This window comes from Solanum dulcamara, chromosome 11, assembly GCF_947179165.1.
Source record: "Solanum dulcamara chromosome 11, daSolDulc1.2, whole genome shotgun sequence".
NCBI lineage: Eukaryota > Viridiplantae > Streptophyta > Magnoliopsida > Solanales > Solanaceae > Solanum > Solanum dulcamara.
Window position 1 is genome coordinate 35,519,879 of NC_077247.1, and position 13,986 is coordinate 35,533,864.

Genomic DNA, 13,986 nt, shown 5'->3' on the forward strand with positions numbered 1-13,986 from the left:
AAATTTAAAAATTATTACTATGACTACAAAATTGTCACAATTTGTATTTAGAGAAAATGAAAAAAATAAAAACATTATTCAAAAATTAAATTTATAAAAAAAAAGGTATAAAAACTTAAAAGTTAGTTAATTATTATCTAGTGTAACTAATTATTTTTCTAAGATGACACATGGCAAATTCATAGGCTACCACTTGGATGAATGTGGTGGCTTTATCCTCTCCTTTTAATAATATATAGATGTTGGGCTGCATTCAAACCACTTACCAATTGGCCCAAAACAAAGCCCCACCCGGGTTACTCCCCGCACAAGAAATGTTGGACAAAAGGCGGCACCAAAATTACAAGAATATCCCCAATCTAACCGGTCAACTAATCGATCCTCTTAAACCCTAGTTTTGACCACCCCATAGTCGCAGGGTTTAAGCTCGCTCGTACCAGACATCGAAGAACTCAATGTTGCATTCAAGCATGAAATTGCTTTGTTAATAATGACTGCTTCGAGGTTATCTTCAATGGCAGCAATGGCAGCTGCAGCTGCCATTGCTGCTACATCTTCCACTGTCCCCAACCGCGCGTACGCCGACTCTCCGTTTCGCTTGAACCCTTTTTCATCTCCATCTCCTTCTGTGCCTTCATCTTCTTCTGAGAGTCCTCAGACGGACTCTTCCGAGTCAGATGCAAAGGATTCTTCTGAAGATTCAAGAGGTGGGTTCAACCCGGAATCGTTAGAAAGAGGTGCAAAAGCTCTTAGGGAAATCAACAGTTCTCCTTATCACAAACAGGTGAGTGCTTTCTTTGTAAATTTTCCGTGAACGAATTAATCTAATTTTGTTTTTTTGCTTTTTGTTGAAGGTGTTTGATGTGATGAGAAAGCAGGAAAAAACTCGGCTTGCGGATATTGCTGCTGAGAAAGTTCATTTTGAAGCAATCCAGGCTCAAGCAGATATTGTAAGTTTTTTTGACTACGGATAACACGTAAACCATGTCAAATGGAGATCGATTAATAGATGATAGTTGTAATTCTCATAGAATTCTGTAGATAAATGTAGGAAACATATTAGTAATCTTGTTTTCTATGTTGATAGAAGTAAAAAGAAAATCCTTAACTAAAGCAATCTTTAAAACAGAAACGACCGTTTGTTTTGGTTTCAAAGAGAACAATTTCGGCAAAGCCAAATTGATTTAGTTCTAAAAAAGTTTTGCCAAATCATGTCGTAGTGACTTCCGGAAACAATGTAGTCTAACCATTTTTTGTAAAATACATTAACCAACCAATATGTTGAGTAACAATCTAGTCCATACAAGTAACTGTTTTAAAGAATATTTCAAATACAGTTCTTCCAAAACCAAAACCAAAAACCAAATGTGACCTTAATGTGCATTATTGCCTCTTAAGATGAGATAGTTGCTTTGATTCTGGTGTACATGCTTAAAGCACCCTATCATTGTTTTATAATGCTGATACATTCAGCTGTGAGTATTCTTTAACTTTTTGCTTAGCTATTATCAGGTTTCTTTTACACTGTATCAAATGCACTTGTCTAAGTGCAGGATAAACAGCGACAATGGGGAGAAGATCAGCGGAATCTTTATCAACAACAATCACAAGCCAAGGCACAAATGCTAAGATACGAAGATGAATTGGCTAGGAAAAGAATGCAGGTCTGTAGAGTGATTTGCTTTCTTAGTTAGACTTGATTCAGCTAGGACATGGCATCTTGAGTATCAAAGTGCTTGGGAGAAATTATAGTTTATTAGAATGTGTAATATAGAACTCAAGTTGTATACCTGTGCTTACATACCACTCCGTATACACTTTTTTCTTCTTTTTTTTATATAAAAAAACTGGTAATTCTTACCACGTTGTATACCTATGCTTACAATTTTGATATTTGTAATTTAATTTAAGAAGTAGACGTTATCAATGATAAAGGGCTAGAGAAGAGAACAAGTTGGCCTATGATAAACAGGGTTTCATCAGTGTAGCTAAACAATGTTTGTCTGAGGTCTAGAGCTTTCAAAGTCGATGGGGATCAGTTAAACAGTAATCATTTAAAAAAGGGGAATCCTAGCACCATCTCCCGTTCCCACTAGTTGATTCTTGAAACAAACCAACTTTAAAGTGTTCAAAAGGTTAAGCTTTAATACTCAGTAGCACCGCTGATGCTCCATCCTTCTCTTCACAAAAACTCTACCAATCATTACTCTTCCTGAAATTTGTGCACACTGTAAATCTGCATTTTTGTTTATTTCAGATAGCATAGAATGTGTATATTGTTCTTGAATGCTGAAATGATCTCACACAGGGACCTAGTTGACTGCTCTTTATATCATGATTTCAGACAGATCATGAAGCTCAAAGGAGACACAATGCTGAACTGGTTAAAATGCAAGAGGAGTCTTCACTACGAAAAGAACAAGCTAGACGAGCAACAGAAGATCAAATTCAAGCACAACAAAGACAAACTGAAAAAGAGAGAGCTGAAATAGAACGAGAAACAATAAGAGTGAAGGCCATGGCTGAGGCAGAAGGTAGGGCACATGAAGCTAAACTGACTGAAGATCATAAAAGGAGGATGCTGATAGAAAGAATAAATGGTGAAAGAGAGAAGTGGCTTGCAGCCATTAATACAACTTTCAGTCATGTTGAAGGTATGCTAATGTTGTTACTCTATTTGAACAAAAAACTCACTGACATCTTGTGCATGAAAATACAATTGGCATATCCAGTGCTTCTTTTGATAGGAACTGTTACCACTTTGTACTTATCCCAAAGAACCCACAATAAAAGGGGAAGGAAACTCGTATCAGTTCTCTACTACTTGCTTACTTATAGATTTTATTTTTTCTCTGTTACTTTTTGTAGTTGTATCATCATATTAGCAAAGTTGTTCCGTATGATAGACCAGGATAAGAGTACCTAAAAAAAAAGTGTGATGGTTTTTAGGAGGGCGTTGGATGATGAACCACATAGAATAGGCTATTGAAAATGTTCTGCTATTACATTATTAATACATCTTTTTAATTATACTCTTTTAGAGCAAGAGTCAATGGAACTGTTTCTCAATCCAATTTGCAGAGGGCTTCCGGATTCTATTGACTGATAGGAGTAAATTGGTAATGACTGTTGGTGGAGTCACTGCATTGGCTGCTGGAGTTTATACCACCAGGTCTATATTCTACTCTTTCATTTCCTTTTCCCTTTCATAAAAGTCAAACTTACGGCAGTGATATTCAAAGTGTGTACATCTCCTGCATTCCTATAACCAAGATCTATAACTGTCTTTTGGTATCAATAGATGTAGGACAGCCACAAGATCTACAACAGTTTTAGTACCATGGTTAATGGTGATAGAGTGGTGCGATATTATGACCTCTTAATTATATACCGCTTCTTGATGTGTATTTTTCCTTGAACAGTTCTTACCATATTCTCTTAAAGAAGTTTGGTACAGGTAAGGGTTACTGAATGTTTTTGACAATTGAAGCTTGTTCGTACTAGTTTATTTTCTGTGAGCATGTCCATACTACCTATAAAAAATGTCTCAAGCCTAAACTAGTTTAGGTCGGTTATAACTTATATGAATCCTCACTATCCACGTTACTATATTGAACCTGTCTCAATCCAATAATCAGTAGTTTAGATTTCTCTAAGACAAGATCTTGGCAGGATACTTTTTAGATTTTTTGTCTTTTGCTCATTCATGTTGGTTGCATTATCTTTTTGTCTTGTTATTTTAGGAGGATAGTAGTGAATAAAAAGAGCTTTATTTGTGGGATTTGCTAAAATTAAAGAGATTCTAGGTCTTTCTACTAAACTGGTGGGTTTAGAGAATTAAATATCAACTTACATGTGGTTGAACTCATTCGATTGAATGTGAGGAAAAAAATTCATTAGTTGACGAAAATAAGGAAACAAATTGAGAGCTTAATTGTCCATATGAAAAAAAGAAAGCATCATTTACATTATTTGCCATGTGAATGACGTAGCTAGAGGTTTTGCATAATTATATATGACTTATCAATTAACCATGTGATATTTCTATACTTCCCTTGTTTATTACCTTATTTCGTTACTATAATCCTGGGGACATTTATCTGTTGAAATGTCCATTTGTGTCCCACTTGATAAACAGTGTCACCTTTTGTTACCCTTCTACAAGAGAAAGGCTTGTCTTTCACATTGATCTATAATCTTTGACCCCATTCTGCCCTGGAGGTTGGGTTCTATGAGCTAATTTGGACTGGAGTCCTGATTATGCTCATTCACATTCTGTTTGCTCAAACATATAAGCAAATTAATGGATCTTGACTTGAAGACAATATATTAAAATGTAGCACAGTGTTTTGAGAAGCGAGAAGCGGAAAAAAGCGACAGGGGCTCGCTTCACAGAAGCGAGAAGCGTGAAGCGAAGCGCATGCTTTTTTCAGAAAAAGCGCTATTTAGTATAAAAATATAAAATATAAAATATGCATAGATAATAAATATGCCCCATTGGCATATTCACTTCAACTTCATCATCCATTTCATCATCATCAACAAGATTAACCATGGATGCTTCAGGATTCATTTGAGTTTTAAATTCATTTTTTTTCGTAAAATACTCTTTTATTTCTTCCTTCACACTATTCGGGACCTTTGGACACACTTTAACATCTTATAACCACCAATAAGATGCTTCTTGTGACGAAATATTCCGCCATTATATGTCATATCACAAAAAACACATTTGATTTTGGTGTTACTTCCCATGGCAATTCCATATGCCCAAGATGGATTTCTTTTTGTGCCATTAAGAAAATACAACTTACTACAAAGAAAAAATAGAATAATAATTCAGTCACACAAGTCAAATTGTCAAAACAATAACAGAGCAGCTGCAGCAAAATTAAAAGAGCAACTGCAGAAAAATTAAAAAAAAATAATAAAACAGCCAGACTATGTGGAAAAAAACCAGAGCATATGCTTTATCTTAAAAAAAATGCCCAAACTGTTGAATAAAAGTTGAAAAAAATAATTCTTCGCAGACGGCAGTTGCGCAGACGGCAGAACTGCTGAATGGAAATAAAAATAGAAACAATAACAAAAGAAGAGAAGAAGAGGTGAAGAGAAGAAGAGGAGAAGAGGAGAAGAGAAACTAACCTGGTTGAACTGTCGAAGTTGAAGAAGAAGTCGCTGCAGCTTGGAACAATTAATTATAAGTTTTACAGATTTTTTTTTTAAAAAAAACCCTAGTGCCGCTTTTTCAAAAAAAGCGAGCTTTTTTCTCGCTTTTAGGTGAAGCGTGCTTCTAGATGAAGCGCGCTTCTCGCTTCTCCCATGAAGCGCACACTTTTTTGAAATCGCTTCGCTTCACGGTGTTGAAGCGCTAGTGCCTCGCTTCGCTTCACGCTTAAAGCGAGCGCTTCGGCGCTTTTTCACAACACTGATGTAGCATTATTCTTTGTTTAGTTTTCTCAGGGGAAAATTTAAATTGCTTATAGAAATCTGGTAGTCGCTTTGAGTTGGTCTTTATGTGAGAATTTTCGTAGTCGACCTACATTATTTCTTGGCCGGATACATCGTTAGACCCTCAGACTTTCCACGATTTTTCATTTTGGTACCTTAGCTCTGTGTGGTACCTATTAAATACTTCACGTTAACTGTATCTGTTAAACCCTTCACTAACAACTGGTAAACAGAACACAAAGCGCGTGCTCATGACCTGCAAAATGGACGAATGGAACGATGACATGTGAATTTTAGGTCTAAAAATACTCATCTTTCAGAAACCTCCCTTCCCTTCATCTTCTTCCCTCCACCCCCTACTTCATCTTCTACCCTTCACTTATGAAACTATTTTCTCCCTCTTTCTTCTTCTTATTCCCATTTTATTTCTTTTACTTCTTTCTTTTACCTCCTCCTTCATTTTGCTCTTTCGAAACTTTTTTAAGGAAAACATAAAATATTTAACGTTAATTATGAATGGGTTTGTTCAGGTCTGTATAGAAGATGTAGATCAAATTATAGACTTAATAGGAAGCTTGTAATTTTGGTTAGGGCTGTAAGTTTTTGAAGGTGGCCAACATGTCCTTAATGCTGAAGAATACAACTTTACCAATGCTCAAAAAAATTATGAATGGGTTTTCACTATTATCTTAAAACACCCATTATGAATTAAAGATCCATCTTGATATGGGTATTCTTGTTCTCTTGGTATCCATTTACAGTGAGATTATTGGGGGAAGAGCCAAACTTCGAGCATGTTAATCAAAGATCAATTTATAATTCTTTGAATGGTCAGGGATAAAAATATTCTTGAAGTTGTGCTTATTGTTAGGGTGTTAAGGTCAGTTGTGAATTTTGGGATGGTATTGCAGTGGGGAAAGGTGTCTTGTAGGAGGTAAATTTTGGTTGAATCTTGTGAAGGAGGTCTTGGGTGATCGTGAGGGAGAGGGCTATGATTTTAACTTGCTTAAATTTTGCAAGAAGAAGGTGAGCCAATTGTTTGTTTTGATGAGGAGAATGTTAGCCTCCAGAGCAAGACAATGTGAATCATTTGAGATGTAACTAGGTTTATGGTGATGGTTTGAGTAATGAAGAAGTTAATGCAGGAATTTTTTGAAGTTCCCACGTGTGGTTGTTGGATTTAATGGAGGAAGAAGAGGTGGCGAGTGCATGGGCGTGGCAGATTTGAAGAAGAAAACAATGGTAGTGGTGGAAGAGATGAAGGTGGCCGGAGAAAGACGACAACAACAACATACTCAGTGTAATCCCACAAGTGGTGTTTGGGGAGGGTGATGTGAACACATACCTTCCCCTACCTTGTGAAGGCAGAGAGGCATTTCTTGTAGACCCTCGCTTAGGTAAAGTATTTCTAAGCAGGTAGGGTAAGTGAATATAGTATTGAAGAAACCATGGTGAAACTAATGTGGAAAGAATTGGCTAAATAGAAATAGTTCAAACTTTCTACTTTTTCCAGTGAGGTGTATAAGTAATTTAGGCTCTTACGCTGAGAAGAAGTGCCAAACACTCAGTTTACATGTCCTCAAAATGCTTAGTAGGCATAATTTGGCAACATGAGGTACTCAATAGGTACCCTGCAGAGATGAGGTGCCAAAATGAAAAATGATTACAAGTTTGAGGGTCTGCCGGTGTATTTGGCCTTGTTTCGAACTTTAGTAAGTCTTTCAGTTTTTGATTACTTGTAATATGGTAATTAATTTAATCATTGAAAGCACCTTACAACTGAGTTTGTCTTGTTTATGCATAACAATTAGGTGTAAGGAAAGACTTGCGCAAGTAATCATATGATCATCAATTTGCTAATCTTGAGAGGATTTGGCTGTGTCTTGTCTACTGACCAATTCGTACTTAATGTCCTATTTAATTATATCTGCTGGCTCATTGATATTTAATCTTTAGAGTAGTAATTATACATATTTGTTCTTATTTTTTCTGTTAATACAGGGAAGGTGCAAGAGTTACCTGGGGATATATTAACAGAATTCTTGGTCAACCCTCGTTAATTCGTGAATCATCCATGTCAAGATTTCCTTGGTCTTGGATGATTTCTCAAGTAGCAAACAAAGGACTCAAATTTGGTACAGCTGCTGGTTTGCCAGCAACTGGACAAAGTAAATCTGCTTTTGGAAACATTATTCTGCATCCTTCTCTTCAGAGGAGAATAGAACACCTTGCTAGGGCCACAGCAAACACCAAGTCTCACCAGGCACCATTTCGCAATATGCTCTTTTATGGTCCTCCTGGCACTGGGAAAACAATGGTTGCAAGGGAAATAGCAAGAAAATCGGTACACTTTCCTTGTATTTTTCCTTGTTCCCCAATTATAATTGTTACTCCACTAGTTAATTGTTCAATAAATAAATAAGTGTGGATGTTTTTGTGCTGTTAATACAGGATTTTTGGGCAACCATCGTTAATTGCTTCTTGTATTTTTTTAACGTAAATACCCTTTCATCTACTGAGCAGGATGAATAACTGCTTATGGCAATAACGGACTAACTTCTCACTTTTCTGAACTATAGCCAGAAAGTTACTGCTTTCCCCCCTCTTCCCCTACCAAACTTTTAAAAAGGGAAGAAAATCGAGCTCTCACGATTCTTGCATTTTTGAAGTTAACGAATAAAAGGAAGGAAATAACTCTCTTTTGTTTCACTCTTTTCCTCTTTTGATTCCAAAAATAAGTCTTTAGCTAAAAAAGTTGTCTGAATATGACAGGGTTTAGACTATGCTATGATGACCGGAGGAGATGTTGCACCCCTGGGTGCACAGGCTGTCACCAAAATTCACGAAATATTTGATTGGGCCAAAAAATCAAAGAAAGGCTTACTACTTTTCATTGATGAGGCTGATGCATTTTTGTGCGAGTAAGTTAAATTTAAGTGCAGCTGCTTCCGATTAAATGCTACTTCTTATCTGCTTAATGATAATGATATGCTGCTGTTTTTGAGTTACTTTTCTAAATGTAGCATCAACTACTAGAAATACAATTTTTAAAGGACAGTGCTCTTCTTTGATCTCAGGCGGAATAGTACATACATGAGTGAAGCTCAGCGAAGCGCTTTGAATGCTCTACTCTTTCGAACAGGGGACCAGTCACGAGATGTAGTTCTTGTCCTCGCTACCAACAGGCCAGGAGATCTTGACAGTGCTGTCACTGACCGTATAGATGAAGTTATTGAATTCCCTCTCCCTCAAGAGGATGAGCGTTTCCAATTGCTGAAGCTCTATTTGAACAAGTACCTTGCTGGTGAAGGTGACAATGACAACAATTCTAAGTGGGGGTACCTCTTCAAGAAGAGCCCACAAAGGATAACTATAACAGATTTGTCTGATGACGTGATCAGAGAAGCTGCTAAGAAGACAGAAGGATTCTCTGGGCGTGAGATTGCAAAACTTGTGGCTAGTGTTCAAGCAACTGTATATGGGAGCCCAGATTGCGTTCTTGATTCTCAACTGTTCAAGGAAATTGTAGATTACAAGGTTGCAGAACATCACCAACGAATAAAACTAGCTGCTGAAGGGGTTGAGCCATCCTACCAGGGGAATTAACTAGCACCACAAAGATAACAAGTATTTTCATTGACGTGAACTATTGAAATTTTGTTTATCTCATTACTTCGGTATCAATGCATGCAAAATTCATTTTTTTCGAATTTAAGTTTATGTTGTTTAGGGTCTACCTTTCCTGGCCTGTGATTGGAAGCTGGAGGGATGTATTTCGCCTTTGAATGGCACAAACATTGATGGGTAGTTAGCTCCCTTGGGCTGTAATAGCTATAACAATGAGTAATTTTGTAATTTCTAAATGGTAGTTCCAAAAAAACGCTCTTCGACATAAAAAAAGCGTATGTATGGAGTTTATTATGCACGACAGGCTCCATCAAAATAAGTTCATTGTTACAATAGCATATCTTTCATGAAGGAAACCAACTAGTTATATGTTATTTCTTGAAAGATAGCAACACAAAAGAAGTAGCATGATTTTTTAAATGAGGGATACGTAACTACAATCCATACATGATACACATACATTTCAATTACGTAGCCTATATGTAATTTTGCAAGAATGTAGCTCAAAAACAATGAATCGGGTGGGTTTAGTAGGGAGGAAAATATTTTCTTATGTTTGGTTTGGAAAAAATCTTTGGAAAACATGTTTATTAAAAATGAGGAAAATAACCTTTTTAATGGAAGTAGGGAAAACAAGTTTTATAAGCAAGATTCTATATTTATTGTATTCTCCCTATCCACCCGATGCTTCTAACTTCTACCCCTTGACCATCTCTTTTTATATTTTATAAATAGCAAAATAATATAAAAAATATAAAAGATACATAAAAATTAAGAAAATTTAAGGAACTCCCAGAAACAAATATTTAACATATTTTTGTAAGTATAAAAAATTCAACAGTTTAAAGTTATCATGAAATGCAAATCAACAATGTCTTACTTTCAAACTAGTAAATAATTACAATTTCGTAAAAAAATAATCAAACTATACATATTACTTCTCTAAAAGTAAATAATAAATAAACATTGTCAGTACTAAAATTTGAAACATTACTTCTTTATTAAAAAATATAAAATTACTTTCAAATGATAAAATAATAAAAATCTGATAATATTAAGAGAAAATTAAGACATGAAGACTAATCGAAAGTGATATACAAATTTCAGATGTCTATTTTCATAAGGATGTTCAAATGACATTCATTTTCACAATGTTCTAAATTAGTAATCATGAAATATTATTACTCGTTATTTATGTTACTTTCAATTTTCATATTTCTATAGATGAATTGAACTTTTACCATTCATTTGTTAAAGAATTTGAAGGTCAACAATGCTAATTGGGAACTTTGACACATGATTTTGATAGAAATCGTCGAATGAGCCCGAACGTTAATGGTTAGATTTTTAAAGCGCACGGTCGAACGCTTAGGCCGTAAGCCTCACAAAACAAATATGTAGATATGAATCTCAAGACGTCGTGTTTGGCAATGAAACCAAATATTATTCATTTTACTGAATTTTTTGAAGTTGGAGTAGGAGTTGTGTTTGGCCATTCATTTTCACAATGTTTTAAAACTAGACTTGAATTGTCTAGTATAAGGTCTAACGACCTCGAGAAAAATCAAAGGAGAATATACCTAATAAAGAGATTTCAAGGAGCAATAAATGTTATAGGACATCTACATCCTTTGGATATGATTTTGTAACATTTTTTCTCGAACATGAGCCTCAAACATTCTGCAGACTCATCTTTTTGCAAAGAGATTGTCAATAGTGAGATTGATTCAATCTTGGGTAATCAAACTTGAGAATTGGTTGATCTTTCTCCAAAAAACAAACCTTTAGGTTCAAAATGGATCTTCAAAAGAAAAATGAAAGTTGATGGAACTATTGACAAATACAAGGCAAGACTTGTCGTTAAAAGCTTTAGACAGAAAGGAGTCCTTGATTATTTTGATACATACCCACTTGTAATTAGAACTACATCCATTCGGATGTTAATTGCATTAGATGCGGTATATGGCCTTGAAATCCATCAAATGGATGTAAAAAAATCTTTCTTAAATGGAGAATTGGAGGAAGAAATTTACATGGAATAATCCGAGGGCATTGTGGTTCCTGGTAAAGAAAAGAAAGTATGTAATTGTTAAGTCAATTTATGGACTAAAACAATCACCTAAGAAACGGCATGCGAAATTTGACCAAATCATATTAGCAAATGAATTTAACATTAATGAATATAATAATTGTATTTACATTAAAGACACCCCAAACAAAGTTGTCATTGTTCGTTTATATGTGGATGATATGCTAATAATGAGTAACAACATTGCTAACATAAATGCTACTAAACGTATGTTTTCTAGTAAGTTCGATAGGAAAGATTTAGGAGTTGCCAATTTGATATTGGAAATTAAGATTCACAAAGCTCCTCAAGATCTAGCATTGTGTCAATCTCATTATATCCAAAAGGTAGATGAAAAATACAAGTACTTAAACTTCAAAAGTGCAAAAACATCAATTAATGTGAACCTTGATGTTGCTAAGAATAAAGGTAAGAGTCAGTCTCGATTGAATTATGCTAGAGTGTTGGAAAGTTTGATGTACATCATGAACTGTACACAAGCAGACATAGCTTGTGTTATAAGTAAATTGAGTCGATACACAAGTAATCCTAATCAAAATCATTGGATGGCAATGAAATGAGTTTTGGGATATTTAAAACACACTCAAAACTTTGCTTTCCATTACAACAAGTATCCAGCAGTTGTTGAAGGATATAGTGATGCAAATTGGATTACTAGGTCAACTAAAATTAAGTCCACAAGTGAATACGTTTTCACTATTGGTGGAGGAGAAATATCTTGAAAATCATCCAACCAAACATGTATAGCTCACTGCACGATGGAGTCTGAGTTCATAACCTTAGACAAGGCCGGTAAATAAGTTAAATGGCACTCAAACTTCTTAGAAGATATTCCATTTTGGCCAAAATCAATGGCTTCTATATCCATATATTGTGATAGTCAAACTGAAATAGGAAGAGTTGAGAGCGTAATGTATAATGGTAAGTTTCATCACATACAACGAAGATACAATACCATTAGACAACTACTGTCTAGTGAAATTATCACAATTAATTATGTAAAGTCAAAGAATAATGTATCGACTCCACTTACAAAAAGCCTAACTAGAGAGGGAGTTGAGAGATCATCAAAGGGAATGGGACTATGGCCGAGGACAAATCATTGTGGTGGTAACTCTACCTAAAAGACTGGAGATCCCAAGATCTAGGTTCAAAGAGATCAAACAAAGTCATTGATGATGGTTCAACATTGTAATAATTTTTTTTAATGATCCATTCTCATGATGTGACAATGTTCAGTAATAAGGATAAGGCATTAGGACCTTTTAATGAAATCTAAGTTAGATATTGGGTATATTAAATAGTGTATCTACGGGATAATACATTTAGAAATTACATATGTAAGTGTGAAGTGTAAGCCGCTTCTAGGAGAATCCAGTAAGACCAATTTTCTACGCATTTATGAACCAAGAAATGTTTATGGCTGAAACAAACAAAATAATGACAATCAAAAATAGTTAAAGAATTAATTATGTGACCTATGTTGTCTAGGTATACACCAAAGTTCGATGGTTCAAAGATATCAAATCTACCGATTGATCGAGTATATCCGATATATGTTCACTATGAAAAGTTAAAAGGAAAACCTACTTATCCAGATGTAATTAATCCTTACTTATGAATCACACAGTTATTCATGCATATGTTTTAAACAATAGTCATTGCACGTTCATGTGGGAGATTGTTGTGTTTAAGTAAGGTGTGAATATATGGAAAATAAGAATTGAGACATGTGGGGAACCAAGTGAAGGAAAAATGAAAAGTCATTTCTCCCTCATTGGTAGAAAAAAGAAAAAGTTTTGTCTTTATATGAGGAAATACTTCTGTTAACTCTTAAAGGGTTAAGTAGATGGTGCCCCTTCACACCGTCATCGTCTTCGCTCGCTCGGCTCGGCCTTAGCTTCGGCTTTGACAAATGATGTGATTGACTGATAATTTTTAGATAATTTATTTATCAATCTCATTAATTAATTTTCTTTTTCTTAATATTAATTATTAATCCACTGAATTATTAATTAATTAATTAATTCATAGAACTAATTTGATTAATTAAATCACAGAATTAGTTTACGAAATTAACTAATTAATTAGCGGAACAAAATTAATTAGAAATTCGCGGATTCAGAAAGGATTTCTTCCTTCTGAATAAATATTTCTTTTCCCGAAAAACACCATGCCTACTCTTAACAGATGAGACTGTTCTGAACAGGTGAGTTCGGACACATTGTTGGCTATAATTAGAGAGGCTTCTCCTCAGTTTTCGACATCGAATTTTCTCCCTCTTCTGCAGAAAAGTTTATTACAAACAAAGTTGTGTCTTTGTCTGATTTCGTTGCTGACTTTTGAGTTTGTTGGAATTATCGAAGTTTGAGGTACCGCTACTTCTTTAATGATTTATCCATTTTATCTTGGGAGAAAATAATCCATAACCTCGGGTACAGTAAGGGGATTAAATTTTTTAAGGACACACACTGAATTATGTAGACTTAGATATTATTTTTCTTTTCATCTTTATTATTTTTGATTTGCTAATTTTAATACAGGAGATAACAGATACCACGTACATGCATTTTTCGATCAAGCTTGTAATACAGAGTATATATCTAATGCAATTTATATTTTCTATGTGATTTGCGAGGTCTACACAGCGCACCAAAAAATTAACTATTGTGGATTTCCTTGTTACCAAAAAATAAATTAGTGGCTTGAAAAATATGAGAATCAACATTTATTAATCAGAACTTGACTATCTGCACCTTGTAGATGCAATTAATTCGAAGTTCTTAATAATGATTCAAAGTACATTTGTAGTTTTCAAA

General features: G+C 34.8%; 1 protein-coding gene across 1 annotated transcript; it reads left to right on the forward strand.

Moving 5' to 3' along the window:
* Positions 1–312: 312 nt before the first annotated feature.
* LOC129873079 (uncharacterized) lies at positions 313–9,434 on the forward strand. Its single transcript, XM_055948080.1, has 8 exons — positions 313–784; positions 855–950; positions 1,554–1,664; positions 2,345–2,654; positions 3,082–3,172; positions 7,453–7,795; positions 8,224–8,372; positions 8,529–9,434. The coding sequence occupies exons 1-8, from the start codon at positions 491–493 to the stop codon at positions 9,055–9,057; spliced, it is 1,923 nt and encodes a 640-aa protein (XP_055804055.1). The 5' UTR covers positions 313–490; the 3' UTR covers positions 9,058–9,434.
* The last annotated feature ends 4,552 nt before the right edge of the window (positions 9,435–13,986 follow it).

Excerpts from the sequence above, each read along its gene's own strand:
- LOC129873079 (XM_055948080.1), top strand. The coding sequence starts at position 491 with ATGACTGCTTCGAGGTTATCTTCAATGGCAGCAATGGCAGCTGCAGCT. Across the intron at positions 1,665-2,344 it reads TGGCTAGGAAAAGAATGCAG|ACAGATCATGAAGCTCAAAG; the intron begins GTCTGTAGAGTG and ends TCATGATTTCAG. Across the intron at positions 8,373-8,528 it reads GCTGATGCATTTTTGTGCGA|GCGGAATAGTACATACATGA; the intron begins GTAAGTTAAATT and ends CTTTGATCTCAG.